Consider the following 15,700-nt stretch of genomic DNA (forward strand, 5'->3'; position numbering starts at 1 on the left):
GTAGAGTTACAAAGCACTACTTATAATAATGGACATACTACTAATCTCCCTTTTAGGTTTGAATGTTATATGTACTTCAACTTTTCAACTTGAAACAGAAATTCTGTTTTGGTTTTTTTTTTTTTTTTTTTTTTTTTCAGAGAGATGGATGGTAGAATGAGTTTTGACTAAAATGAATGAGAAGGAAACAGTGAGCAATGTGGGCAGTGAACAAGTTGGCAGGCAAACTTCCCCAGGTCACCTCCCCAGGAGATGGCTCAGAGCCCACAGTTCAGCTGCCAGGGGGCCCTGAGCAATCTCAGGAAGCTCCAAGATATCCAAGGGCATGGGTTTTCAGGGAAAAAAAAGCCATGAAATATTCAAGGAGAAAAAAGGACAGAATGTAATAGAATGTGAATTTAAAATTTATAACAAAATAAATGCATAAAGGATGGGGAGGGCTAAATCCATTGTATAACAGTTAATAGAAAGTTTACAATAGTTTACTCTTCTTTTAATATAAGATGCTTTTAAATATTAGCATGTTAATTTCACCTTTACAAACAAATTGTTTTTTCCAACCTCTTATCCTCTTTCTGAACTATTTAGATGAAGAATGTGGTGCTGTGGTTTTAAATTTATGTCCAATTTTAAATGTTCTAATAGTAACCAATTTGTATTGTGAATTTAAACTCTATCATTTTTATATTTTTCCCTTACAGATTGTAAAATTATATTTAAAATATCTGTGCAAATAGGAAAAGTCATTAGAAATTTTCTTCTTTGATAGGTGCAAAGGCACACACACTTGGAATCCTAGAAACTCAGGAGACTGAGGCAGAAAGATTGCAAGTTTAAGACCAGCCTGAGCAACTTAGCAAGACCCTGTCTCAAAACAATCAAACAAACAAACAAACAAAAACAAGACAGGGGATCTGGCTCAGTGGTGAAATACCCCTTGGTACATTCCCCAATACCCCCCCTACACACACACACATACACACGCACACAAACAACATACTGCAAAATGCTTCACCTTCTCAATCTTCACATTATTAATTTTTGCTTTATTCATAGTATCATATGAAATTAATGTGTAATAGTATAATTTGAAAAAACAGCTTAGTTTCATTGGATATTTTAGATACTTCACTGTTTCATATTAATACATTATTTTCTATAATAAAGCTTCTCCATGTCATTTCAATTTTATTTATTTTTAGGATTGTATTACTCATATAAGATTATGATTCCAGAAGTATTTACCAACATGTTTTGTAAAAGGTTACATGAACAAACCAGTTTCATTGCAATTTTATTAGGTGTAACTAATAACAGCATGATTTTTAAGATACATATTTTATTCTTATGCTAATTCAGTTTCTAGTTTATTTGCATTTGTTAATACTGCTTAAAAATAATGCCAACATTGATATTTCTCATCTTCCTTTTGATGCATTCTTAGTAAAACTGTTCATAATGACCATGAACTTGATTCTTGGAGATCAAGAAGCTGGACAATTGGTACTATAGCTATTGTATAGTAGGGGAGAGAAGAACAAGGTGGTTTGTTCAAAGACACTTGACGACTAGATGATGAAACTAAAATTGATGGCATTTTGGTGGCAGAAAATGAATGGTTTTTAATTTATTTTTTATTTGGAATAAATTCAGATCAAGAGAAAACTTACTCAGAGAGTACAGAAATTTCCTGCATATTTCTCATGCAGTATCTCTTAATATTCTCATAGTTACATCTGTCAAGATGATGAAATAAACATGGATACATTACTCTTAACTAAATATATATATATATATATATATATATATATATATATATATATATATATATATTAGTGATTTTTCTACTGCCATGATTGTTCTGCTCTAATCTATCCAGGATAACTCATTGAATTTAAGACAATTACTTGAAATCATGAGCCATGAGCACATTATTTTCCAACTTTAGGTTTTTTATTTGACTAATGAATGAGTTGGTTTGTTTAGATTGCATGCATATGTTAATTATTTCAATTCTAAAATAGTGTTACTTTTAGAGCACCTCACGTAAAGAAAGTGGAGACATAAGAAGTGTTATTAGATTCACATAGCACCTTGTCTTCCTTCCTACCACCAGCCTTCTTGGCTTTGTTGTTGTTGTTGTTCAATGAGGCCACATGAAACAGGAGTAGATACATGTGGGTCTGCGGTTACAGTAATTGAAGGTCTATCAAATTTTCAAATATTCAGGGTCTACCAAGGACCTTTAAAAGTGTCACACACTTAAAAACAAGTTTTTCACTATGACTACCCAAAGGAAATATTCTGTGTTTAATAACCATTAGAAGAAGAGTAAAAGAGAAGCCTAAGATATGATGAGGCAGGAACTTGGAGTAAACTGATGCTATCTGTGCTCTGGGTGAGGGGTTGGGGCAGGTCACTCTCCCCACACCTCATCTTCTGCAGTGCTACTGACTATCGATGTTTTTACATCCAAGTCTTTATCTGATTCTCACAAGAAGTCGGTTGACAGATGTGCTTATTAATCATAGGCCAAAGAGTTTTCAGCTCATGGACTTTTAAGTAACCTGGTGCATACAGTGGAAGAGCCTGGAACCATGGTTCTCGCTGCTTTCACTTCATTCTCTTCCTGCTTTGCCCTGGGGTGAGCTGACCAAAAGCAGATTCCCGATGGAAATTCTTTCCCCTATGGTGTATCATTATTGTAAACAATATGGGGAATGATATGGTAAATGATTTCTTGCCTTATTTCAATTAGTCTTATGTCAACAATCAGAAGTAGGCATTATTGTCTCTGTGAAATTCTGCTCTAATTTTTAAATGATGAATTTAAAAACATAAAACTTTTATGCATACTTACATCTGTAGCCAGCCACTTTTCCGTAGATCCTTGTTTTTTTATGAAAAAAAAAAGATAAGAAAGAAATCATTAAAAAGCTCATTCAGAATACAATTTAAAGAAACTTTTGAGGAGTATCCATGAAAATCCATATTACTTCTTCTACTTATAGATGCAAAAGTCTCCAGGCCAGAGATGGCTTGCTATTCACCTCAGCCCACTTCCATGACAATGGCCGACTGACTACTACAATTAGAGTCCATATTTCCTCATTACATAGATGAGCTTCAGAATGCTTCTGAACAAGTCATTTCAGGAAGTCACAAGTAAATGACCAAAGCTGACACTCAAGATGAAACTACGAATCTTCTCAATCACATGTGGATACTTCCATTCCCCGTTTTAGACATTCTAATAAGTAAAGATTCATCTCTCCCTTAAGTCGGTTCGATCTCCAACTCCTGCCTCAGTAAATGATTTAACTTATGCTCTCGGTGACAAAAGAAACACTAAAGACAATTTTGCATCAGGGTGCATCTAACTATTGAGAACTATAAAATCATAAACTGGTATGAAGAAAATATTTCTTTATCATAATTGTAGATTAGCAGAATAGCTTATCTTAAAGTAGACATACCTTTTATTAGAAAACTTATTTCTCAGAAAGCATGCAGAATCAAAGTTTCATAACTGAGTTTGTCTTTCTGGGGCTTTCACAGAATCCTACTGTCCAGAAAATAGTATTCATTGTGTTTTTGTTGGTCTACATTGCAACTATTGGAGGCAACATGGTGATTGTAGTGACCATCCTCTGTAGCCCTGCACTGCTGGGCTCCCCCATGTACTTCTTCTTAGCATTCCTGTCCTTCTTGGATGCCTGCTTCTCCTCTGCCTTTGCCCCAAAGATGATTGTGGATTTGCTCTATGAGAGGAAAACCATCTCTTATAAAGGATGCATGATTCAACTTTTTGCTGAACACTTCTTTGGTGGTGCAGAGGTGATTATCCTCACGTCCATGGCCTATGACCGCTATGTGGCCATTTGCAAGCCCTTGCATTACTCTTCCATCATGAACTGGAGGCTCTGTGGCATTTTGGTGGGGGTGGCCTGGACAGGGGGCTTCTTGCATTCCATCATTCAGATTCTCTTTACTTTCCAACTGCCCTTTTGTGGGCCCAATGTCATTGATCATTTCTTATGTGACTTGTACCCATTACTGGAGCTGGCCTGCACTGATACTCACATCTTTGGACTTTTTGTGGTTGCTAACAGTGGGTGTATCTGTATTATAATATTCACCATGTTGCTTGTCTCCTATGGTGTTATCTTGTTCTCTCTGAGAACACACAGTGCTGAAGGGAGGAGGAAAGCTCTGTCCACCTGTGGATCTCACATTGCTGTTGTGGTTTTGTTCTTTGTCCCATGCATATTTACATATGCAAGACCTCCTTCTGCCTTCTCCTTTGACAAAATGGTGGCCATATTTTACACCATGCTAAGCCCCTTACTCAATCCTTTGATTTATACTTTTAGAAATATGGAAATGAAAAATGCCATGAGGAAAGTATGGAAGAGATTGGTGGTGGTTTCTGATGAAAAATAAAACTATTAAACTTCATAAAAAATAATATAATAAGTAACAAATTCAAAATGGTCTTAAACAAGAAAAACTTGATGAGACCCTCATTGTCTCTAAAGTGGCAACACAATTCTATAGAAATGCCAGCACTGTGGGGTCAGAGATGATGTTTTCCATTATCTTTTTAGGCATCTACTCAAGTTTGCAAGTCAACATCCTATTATGTTAGGTTGAAGTTAATTGAATTCTATGTTACTTAGAATCTATTATATTTTAAAAGGAAATAAAAAATACTTGGCAGATTGCAGACCACTTACTCCATGCTTTGTTAAAACTTGTGGAGGGATCACAAAAGTATCTTAGAAATTAGAGACAGATACTTCAAGTATTTCAAGAGAAAAGAAATTTTGATTTAGGATATTGATATCAGTGATGTTGGAGAAAAAACAACTGGAACTCAGGAGGGGCATTCAGAAGAACATTAGTGGAAACTTCTTTAAGTTTCTTCTGTTATGTGACCCTGTTCTTTAAGATGGGTCCCTTAGCATCTGTACAGGTTTAGTCATTCTTGAATTTCATGACAGGTAGACCCTGATGGCCCAGACCTGCATATGGACGATGAGCTCCTCTCTGGTCAGCATAATTCATGTCAATCATGTTTGGAGAACAAGAGGAGGCAACTTTCATGGAGGTCTTAACAATGAGTATTTCTTATTCAAGTACAATCAAAGGGAATTGAAATACGACATAAATAAAACCAGGGCCAACTGTGGAAGCAGAGAGTTATGTTCTCCAGCCTTAAAGAGGAAATCCAGAGGCACCAGAGAGGAAAGGGAACTTTAAAACAAGATAACATTTCAATTTATTTGATATTTTCATTTTTATGGCTTTCTGTACCCAAGTGACAATAATTCTATTTCAACAAATATCAATACAGACATCATTCAAATTTATACATCATATATGTCATTCTCATAGTTAAGGTTGGTTGATCTCAGGTTGCAATGTGGCTTCCAGAATAAATGTATTTACAGTAAAATTGTTCAGTTTTCCCTAGCCCATCAATACCAATAAAACTCCTACTGAATATTTTGGGGTTAAAAAAAAAACAAAAAACACTAAATCTTTCTGGTCTTTCCCTTGCCAGGCCAAAAGTAAAAGAGCGTGTGAGAATCGTTTGCTTCCCCAGAATAAACATGGTAGGGGTCAGGTAACATTTCACTGTTGTTGTAAATCCACAGAGAGATTAAGATTTAGGGTCTGAAACTTCATCTGGACAATGTGAGTGTCCTGCAGCAGACCAGGTGTGTGACACATGTTTAGACTGACCTTCACCATTCCCTTTTTTCTCCATCATCTTTCTGTCTTTACAGTAGGTGTATCATGTCTCTTCCATGCCCACAGAAGTACATTGCTCTCTACAAACTCAAATCAGTTTATTCATCTCTAAGAGCTAGCTCAAGTAATGCAGACCTGCTATGACTGGCTCAATGACTTTAAGAATCTATAAATCCAAAATTTCAAATACTATAAAATGTTATTCTGAACTTACTGCAGTGACCACCATAGACTGTATCTGATCCATCATAAACTTGAAATAGACCATTTTTTTTTAATTTTAAGACTTAACCCCTCATTGTATACGCTGGTATTGGTACATGATTAAAGAAAAGAAAACTTTCAGCAAAAGCATAAAGAAATAATAAAAGACATCAAAGGTTTTTTTTTTTTCTTTCTAATTTTCTTAACAGAATTTTCAGAAGCCTCTTTAAAACAGTCATTGCTTTAGCTTTGTTTTCTATTCTATGCTGATTTTACCTAGGTGTGGTGAAATTCATTCTAATGTTTTTACCTCTTTAGCAATGTAACTGTTGTTTACTACAATTCAAGTTATTGTACTTACTGTAGTTATCAAATTAATATTCAGAAACATAATGCCAATATAAAAAGTAAAAATTTAAGAAACTACATATCAGAAGCAAGATGATAGCTGATTTCAAGTTTAAATAATGAAATTATTTAGGAAGTATAGTATGTTGCATCACAACTCAGATAAAAATCATAATTTTGCTCATAATCTCATAGTGTTCTTCAATCCCAAACTACTGTTTATTCCTACCAGGGATCTTTGAACATCCTTGCACTATGGGGTTTTCTGATTATTCTTCCTTAACTTTCTTTCACTGAAAATAATATATTTTTTTTTCCTTTTGGCTCTGAATTCTCCCACTGTTACTTAATATTCCTATGTCTTCCCTGCTATCATTTTCAAATATACATATCCGTGCTGATCAGGCTGACTCATCCTGAAGTTTGCACCCATGGAATACAGTAGGTATTCTGAACAAGTCAGTGGTTTCCTTCATTGTCTGTCTGTGGGTTCTTGGGTTTAGGTTGGCTCCACCTGGAAGGTGGCGGTGTGACACTTTGCATGCCAGTGTGGGGCAGAGTGTTAGATATTTCCTTGCTGTATAAAAGCTTGGATTCTGGTTCTGAAATTTTTCTCTCTGCTAAACTCTATCTCCTAGTTTAGGCTGAAGCACACAAATAGAAATGATACCATCTTGTGTCACAAAATATAGTAAAATAGAATAAATTAAAGATGTTGAAGCAAAAATGAAAGAAAGATATTCTAAAAGGAAGGATATTCACATAAATACTACAAAGAAGCCAATGTCTTAGTGTGGTCCCACCCAAAGGGACCTGAGGAGCTAAGTACCATTTTCCCCTCAAACTTCAGTTTCAAGACCTGTTCCTTTTCATCTAACAGAACTATTGTACCTTCTTTTCAACTAAAAATGAATGAAAAAATTATTTTAATCTCAAGAAGTTGTGCTTTGGATTTTGAAAGTCATAGAATCTCAAAATCAATTTTTGATGTAAAAAATTAGATTAATGTAAAAGTTTCCATATGTTTACAGAAATGTGTCTCTTTAACAAGCACATATTTCTGCCCCAGTCCGAGTACAGCACACATTGTCCTTGTGGATTGATGGTGCCTTATCCCAGAGCTCAGGTCTTGCATTTAATAAGTACACTGGCATCTCACCCTACTTCTATAGTGAGACCCTGTATTACATCCCCACATGCACAGTGTTCCATTCCTGAGTATCAAGGTGAGCGAATGTATCTTCACATAGAAACCCAAGAGAAGTTAAAAACAGGCAGGAAAATCTTTTAATTGGTAGTTGACATAAAGTTTTATAAACAACTGAGCAAATGAAAAAACATGCAGAATCTGTCATGAAAATAATGCTAATGGAAAATTTCCAAACCCCAGGGAGAACTGAGAATCAATTCAACAGGTTCGTGAGCTCTCAGGGAAACCTCTTTAAATTCCAGTTGGAAATCAAGGAGGAAACCTGCTTCTCCATTTTTATTTTTCCTGAGACCATGTTCAAGATCACAATTGTGGACCACTGAGAACAATCTCCACCTTGACTGCCAGAGAGGCTCTTCAGCCACATCATACATATACAAGGACGAACTGGAAACAACTTACACATTTTGCTCATCACCGAATGGAATTTTCTCCTAAGAGAATAGTCCGTGTTCATCATTAGAATCATCAGAAAATTGATATGTGGTGAGATTTATAATTCATGTTTTTCAGAGAGCTTTCAAATTGTGAAGCAGTGTTTTAAAGTGTGTGTTTTTTGGTCAGAGTACCAAGTTTAATACAATGCCTGGGCCTATTAATACTGTGCATATTTGAACTTATTACTCAGCCATTGTGGCTGTCAGATTCTCATCTTTAATGGACATTATATTACCAAGTTCATTAAAGATGAGAATCTGACAGTGAAGGGGGAATAAATAATACATGTGGATCCTGTAAGACAGCACTTGATAATAAAACATCTTTTACATGATTCCAAATTAGACCTATGTTTAGATTTTCATCAACAAGTTAAAGCCAAATAATTTAAGAAGGCAACAACTTCATATTTTTGTCCTAGTTGTCCTACAGCATTTTCTTTGTTGTTAATAAATTTTAATTTATCACTTATCCTCTAATGTATTCCCCATCTGGAGGTTTAAGATCCAAAAGTAGAATTTTCTGAGTTTTTATAAAGTGTACTAAGGTTGAAGCATGGTAAGTACTGCTGTATTATCCACAATTGTTGATGTAGAATGTAGGTTTTACTATTTCCATAACTACGAACTTACAAGAGGCACATAGAAGGACATTAAAAATAAGAAAGAACTCAAGTCACCAAGTACAGTCTTCTAATAGTGCATTAGATGTGATAAATCCCTAACTCTAAAAAAGAATAATTGGCTTAAACCATGAGAAGAATGCCTAAGAACTGAGCTTAAAGAGATGTGCTTTAAGATAGAGTTTTTACCTTTGAAAAAACAGGACAATTTTTTTTCATATTTGTTTGCATATATGTGGAAAATGGAATGTATTTTTTGTCAGCACAAACTATATTGTGCTTACTGCTCAGCCATAGAAAGTTTTGAACAAAGACAGATATGCATTAATGCATTAAACTCAACATATGCGCCAAGTCAAATCCACATTATGTTAGTTCTGATTCACATGCAGCAATTAATACCAAACTGTTCAAGCATATGCAAAATTTTGACTTCTACATATTCTCAGAATCCTGATGTGTTTGTAATAAAGCAAAGAGCTTATTCTTTGGGTTTTTATTTTTTTTATTTTTTTATTTTTTATTTTTGTAAATTGAATGAATACTAAGGCAGTAAGCTTTTTTTTCTTTTTTCTTTTTTCTTTTTTTGATAAACCTAAAAAAGAAAAACTGCTTTAGTTTCCTTCCTCAGAATTATTCAGGAGAATCTAAGTGCCTGAATTTCTGAACTTCTTTAATGCTTCTTGACATGACTTAGTCACTTCTTTAAAATGAGCTAAATTACTGAGATAAGAAAGTTCATGCACCCATAAGAAAGGTCCAAGTTGGAAACAAATAAATGCGTTTTTTTTTTTTAAATTTCAGAAATATTCAGTGTATAAATAATGTAATATTTAGGGTCATAATGATGATATAGAAAATATGCTAAAGTCTGAAAATAACATATTTTTTAGCTTGTCACAAAAAAATTCCTTAGCTAGATGGACAAGGAGTAAATATTTTATAGATGAATGATAATTCTGGATCAAAAATATGGAGGCTAAATAACATCAAAAAGGGTAATTATTAATAGGATTCTGAATCATTCTCTTAATTTGTAATAGCAGTATTTACTTGAAATAGTAATATGGATGCAAATGTGATTGATATGCACATGTTTATAATAACTGCATTTGAAATTTACTACTTGAATATAGTTGCATAACACTATTTACAATGACTACTTCACTAGTAATTCCTTTTTTAGTATTCAATGTTATATGTACTTTTAGGTTGAAACAGAAATTCTATTATTTTCAGTACAATTGGTGATAGAGTTACTTTTGTTGCTGAAAAGGAAACAGTGGGCAATGTGAGTAGTGGGACATAGAGAGGCAAACTTCCCAACGTTACTGCTCAGGAGATGGCCCAGTTGTTCACAGAGTTCATGCTGCCAAGGGGCCCTGAGAAATTTCAGGTACAACTCCAGCATACTCAACGGTATGGCAACCACAAAAGAAAGACCACAGAATGTTCTAGGAGAAATATGGACATAATAAGCTGCTGCTATAGGAGAACCTGTTTAAAACTGATCTAAAAAAAAAAATAGTGCATACAGGACAGGAAGGGTTCTGTCCATGGGGCAGCATTTTATGAAAAGTTAAAAATAGTTAAAATTTTTTGGTATAAATTCTATGTTATTCTATATTAACTAGTTATTTTCTCCTATACAAATCAATCTCCCTTAACTTCACCTTCTTTTGCTGAACTCTAAATGATGGGAAATCTAGTATTGTATGTTTAAACTTATGATCAATTTTAAGTATTATTAAAACCATAACCAGATATATGTTGCAATTTGAAAGTTTCTATCATTCATATATTTTCTTCTAGATATAACATTATAACATTATCTTAAATATATCACTCCAAATAAGCTAAGCTATTGGAAATTTTCTTGTTTTTCTCATTTAGCTTACTGTAAAAGTGCTTCACCTATGTTTAAACAGTTTTGCTACCATCATATGGTATCAATTTGTAAACATCTGATTTGCATAAACATCTTTCTGTTGTTGACTAGTATTCACTTGCCCCTAATATTTTCATATTAAATTAGCCTAGAAATAATAATGACTAGTAACTTACCCTTAACTAAACAATATATTATATTTACAGTTAACAAATTTTTCTACTACTGTTTTTTTTTTCTATTCTTGAATTAAATCTAAAATAACCCATTGCCTTTAAGACAATTGTCTTTCAAAAAATTAAGATGATAAACCTTGTAATAAAAACCATTAACACACTATATTCTCCACTATTGATATTCTGACACAAATTTAGGAAATTCCTTTATTTGATAAAATAAGGAGTTGGGTGTTTTATATTCAATGAATATTTAAAAGTTTAAATTGCATTATTTAAAAAACATCCTTAGAAAAGGATGTGAAAGGGCAAGATTTATTTAATTATTAAATTAACATAGGGCCTGTCTTCCTTTAACCTCCGCTCCACTTATTTTCTTTTTGAACAGTGAGTGTTTCTACCTATAGGGTCTAATCTGATCCTCACGGGAGTCCTATTGATGGTCATTCTTACTAAACTCCCATGACAGTATTACTTGAGACTTATAGAATTTTAAGTATCCTTTTGGAGTAATCGGATGGCTCATGGAAATGCTTTCAGTGTAAAAGGCAACTGACTTTTCATAATAACTACAATTAGTAAAAACATATTATCATAAGCAATATTTCCAAGTTTCAAGTTTCCAAATATGACCCTTAACATGAACTTGGGAGATGAATGGGTAGGCAATAAATGAGCATACTGGGGAATTTCACTTGGTTACACCCACATTGTAAAAATTATTGGAAAATGATTAATCAAGTCTTAAGACATAGAAAGATGCTGGTAACCAGTTTGCATATGTAACTGATTGACCATCACCTTCTGATTCCTCATCATTTCCTCCATTTCTTCCCTAAGATTCCTATTCATTGATGAATCAGAGGGTGTGATCACTCAGGTGGAGAGAAACTCTAGAAAAGTCATCCCAGCACTGAAGTCCTCCATGGAAAAGAGAAATCTCTACTCCTTTCCAGAGTCATTCAGTGCAAAGGACTTGGTGTGGAGACAGATGTTCTGTGTAATATTTCAGAACAAGCACCTGGTGCTTGCTTGAACATAACCTCTGGAAGCATGAGTTTCCTGTCAAAGAAATAAGGATATAAATTCTAGCATGTTCCCTGTGCAGTGAATCTTGCATAATTGCTTTCTTTTCCTTATTTCACTTATGCACTATTACAACATTTGAAAATTTGAAAAACAATAAGAAATATTGTTTTATAAACTTTTCTTCTAATTTCTAAATGAGGTGTTTAAAATAGAAAAACCTAAGCATTTAGTGCCATCATGTGATTTGCTGTCTGTCACTTGGTTTGTTTTCATAGATCTTTTACATTGATAAAGAAGAAATTGAATCCTGAAAAGACCAAATTCAGTTTAGATCATAAAGAAAGTTTTGAGGGATAGCCATGCTTTACAACTACAGCTTCAATTGAATGTCATTTTATCTTGTAGGCATGAGGGTCTCCAGATCAGAGATGGCTAGCTAGTCACCAATGCCTACTCCCATAAAAATGGCTGAAATTAATAATACGGTGACAGTCCTCATCTCCTCCTTATGGAGGTGAGGTGAAGAATGCTTCCCAATGATCTACTTAAGAAAGTCACTATTAAATCATCAATAATTTTTTTGAGATTAAAAACTATTCTTCTTCTTCTCTACCATATATGGATGATTCCATTCATCTTTATAGAAGCTCTAACAAGGTAATGAATATTATATTGATGCCTCAATTCTGCCTGATCTAAATCTCCTATCTTCAATAAATATTTAAATTTGTGTTCTCAATTACAAATAAAAGTACTAAAGACAATGGTACATTTCGGTGCACTGAAATACTTGATGATCCAAAAACTATAAACTGGACTGAATCAAATCTTTATCATAATTGCAAACTTCAATGATAATAGATTTGTGTTTACCCTTTCCTTGGAAATCATGCAAAACCAAAGCTTCATAACTGAATTTGTCCTCCTGGGACTTTCACAGAATCCTACTGTTCAGAAAACAGTATTTGTTGTGTTTTTGTTGGTCTACATTGCAACTATTGGAGGCAACATGCTGATTGTAGTGACCATCCTCTGTAGCCCTGCACTGCTGGGCTCCCCCATGTACTTCTTCTTAGCAGTCCTGTCCTTCTTGGATGCCTGCTTCTCCTCTGCTATCACACCAAAAATGATTGTGGACTCCCTATATGAGAGAAAAACCATCTCTTATAAAGGATGCATGATTCAACTTTTTGCTGAGCACTTCTTTGGTGGGGCAGAGATGATCATCCTCACAACCATGGCCTATGACCGCTATGTGGCTATTTGCAAGCCCTTGCACTACTCTTCCATTATGAACTGGAGGCTCTGTGGCATTCTGATGGGGGTGGCCTGGACAGGGGGCTTCTTGCATTCTATCATACAGATTATCTTTATGTTCCAGTTGCCCTTTTGTGGCCCCAATATCATTGATCATTTCATATGTGACTTGTACCCATTACTGAAGCTGGCCTGCACTGACACTCACATCCTAGGCCTTTTGGTGGTTGCCACTAGTGGATTTATGTGCATGATAATTTTCTGCTTGTTGCTGGTCTCCTATGGCATCATCTTGTTCTCCCTGAGAACTCACAGTGCTGAGGGGCGGAGGAAAGCTCTGTCCACCTGTGGATCTCACATTGCTGTTATGGTTTTGTTCTTTGTCCCATGCATATTTATATATGCAAGGCCTCCTTCTGCTTTCTCCTTTGACAAAGTGGTGGAAATATTTTATACCATCCTGACTCCCTTGCTCAATCCTTTGATTTATACTTTTAGAAATAGGGAAGTAAAAAATGCTATAAGGAAAATGTGGAAGAGATTGTTGGTAGTTTCTGATGAAAAATAAGATATTAGACCCCCAAAATAGTATAAAGAGCAAAGAAATAAAAATTATGGTAGACAAAACTTTATAGGATTCTCAGTACCTACTAAGAGGTAATACATTTCTATAGAAAAAATGCATTTGAACCATTGAAGATGATGTTTTAATATTTATAGCAAGTATACTCTGAGTTGGCCAGTCAGTATCCAGATATGTAAATTAAAGGGAGTTGATTTTTATGATTAGTGGAAATCTAATCAAGATAAAGAATGAAAAGAAAAATTACTTGTCAGAATGCTGAACATTAACTTCATGCTTTCCAAAATCTTGGGGAGAAAAGACAAGCACATTTTTGACATGAGAATCAGAAATTTACTCAAACTATTTCAAGTGCAAAAAAGATTTATTGAGGATGGTGAGCTTAGTGATTTGGAATCAAAAACAACCTGAACTCAGGAAGAGCGCAGAGAAGGGCAATAACAGAACCTCTGCTAGGAGTTCTGTATCACAGGACTCCATTGGTAAAGGTGAGTCCATTATGATTTCTGTAGAATTGGTGTAGCCTCAGGAATTTCTTGAGAGATAAACTCTGAGTGTGGCTCAGTGCTGCCTACTGTGAGTTCCTCCTGGGTAAGGATCAGGCTCAGGAGGAGAAGAGGAGGCAGATTCCAGGGGGGAGTCAGCCAAGAGTATCTCCTAATAGAGCAAAATCAAAGGGAATTCTTGAGATGCCTCATTACCAACAAAACCAGGACCAGCTGCAGATGTGAAGAACTGACTCCTCCCAGCTCCAAGAATGAATAAATCTAGAAAAAAAAGTTTCAAAAGAATATATCTTAATTTACTTGGTGATTTAAATTTTTGTGATTTCGTGCTACCCAGTTGAAAATAATTCTATTTAAACAATTATCAATAAAGAGGTCATTCAAATTTAAACACATCTTATTTGTCATTCCCATAATTAAGATTTTTTAATACTATGTTGCCATGTGGCTTCTGGAATAAATATATTTACAGAAAAAAAGCCCATCAACATTATTAATGAAATGTCTACTGAGTATTCTCTACAAAAACATTGATTTTTTTTTCTGTTATTTTCTTAATCATTCATGCCAGGCTCAAAGTAAAAGAATGCATATATTAGTTTTCTTCCTCAAAACAGATATGAAAGAATATATAAAGGATTCCATTGCTCTTTGGGGTAAGCCATCTTAGCATTAAGATGTGGTCTAAAACACCAACTGGACAAAGCATAGGGTCTGCAGCAGACCAGGTATGTCACAAAGGCTTAGGCATGCCAGTGAACCTGTCCTTTACTGTTCCCTTTCTTCTCCACCAGTCTGTTCTCATAGTAGGGACACAGTTCTCTTCATTAAATAGTTCATGTTTTTCTCAAGATCCACCATGAGAAATGAGGAACTGGTATCACTAGGTCAACTAGGTCAATACATTTATGAATCTGTGAAGCCAATATTTGAAATACCATAAAATAAAACATTTACTTAGGACAGATTATGGTGACCACTATAGATTTATATCTGGTCCATCATGTACTTGTATACAAACCTATTTTATCATTTTATACTAAGGTAATGATGTACATGAGTAAAGAAGATATAATTTTCAGTAGAAAAAATAAACAAATACTAATAAACATCTACCCAGCAATTTTTTTTCTTAGCGATCTAATTAATAAATTTTGCAGAATCTTGGCTACAACAGTTATTTCTTCGGTTTTGCATTCCATTTTCAATGTCTAGATGTGGTAATAAATAATCATAGTTTTACAGCCCAATGCTGATCTTGTACACCCACATGTATTCAAAAGATGTAGTATTGTAGCTTGGACATTTGCCACCCCTGGATACCTGGTGGGTTTCACAACCAGAAACTCTCTAAGAGGTCTCATCATCTTAAATACCTTGCCAAGGAGGAATTTTAGATTTCTTGTTTATCCCTTTGTTTTTCTTATGTAGTATTTTTGTTGCTTTGCTTTGTTTACTCTCCTTGTTTCTTCACACATTAAAGTCATTTTACATATTTTAAACAAATCATTAGTTGGATTTTTTCCATCTCCTGTCTTTTATCTCATTTTAATTCTCTTCCCTACTCTCCTTTATTTCTTTCTCTTATAATTTGTTCTTCTTTCTCTTTTGCTTTCTTCTTATGTTCCTTTCCTTTTTTCTCTCTATTTTTAATATTAACTTTCCTCTGGTTAATGCCTAAT

At 34.4% G+C, this 15,700-nt stretch overlaps 2 protein-coding genes across 4 annotated transcripts; both read left to right on the forward strand.

The window, feature by feature from the left end:
- The first annotated feature begins 1,432 nt into the window (after positions 1-1,432).
- Positions 1,433-4,443, forward strand: LOC124078351 (olfactory receptor 4C15-like). 3 transcript variants are annotated; one of them, XM_046423101.1, is made up of 2 exons: positions 1,433-1,443; positions 3,522-4,443. In XM_046423101.1, exons 1-2 carry the CDS (start codon positions 1,433-1,435, stop codon positions 4,441-4,443), a joined length of 933 nt encoding a protein of 310 aa, XP_046279057.1. The 3 variants fall into 3 exon arrangements, with proteins under 3 accessions (XP_046279057.1, XP_046279056.1, XP_046279058.1); XM_046423100.1 differs by lacking the exon at positions 1,433-1,443 and adding an exon at positions 3,132-3,145; XM_046423102.1 differs by lacking the exon at positions 1,433-1,443 and having other exon boundaries at positions 3,505-4,443.
- An 8,091-nt stretch (positions 4,444-12,534) lies between these two features.
- On the forward strand, positions 12,535-13,497 carry LOC124078352 (olfactory receptor 4C15-like). The gene has a single exon (XM_046423104.1). The coding sequence runs from the start codon at positions 12,562-12,564 to the stop codon at positions 13,495-13,497; it is 936 nt and encodes a 311-aa protein (XP_046279060.1). The 5' UTR covers positions 12,535-12,561.
- The last annotated feature ends 2,203 nt before the right edge of the window (positions 13,498-15,700 follow it).

This window comes from Marmota monax, unplaced genomic scaffold (genome assembly GCF_021218885.2).
Source record: "Marmota monax isolate L192 unplaced genomic scaffold, Marmota_monax_Labrador192_F-V1.1 WCK01_AAM20220418_F8-fsc00441, whole genome shotgun sequence".
NCBI classification, from domain to species: domain Eukaryota; kingdom Metazoa; phylum Chordata; class Mammalia; order Rodentia; family Sciuridae; genus Marmota; species Marmota monax.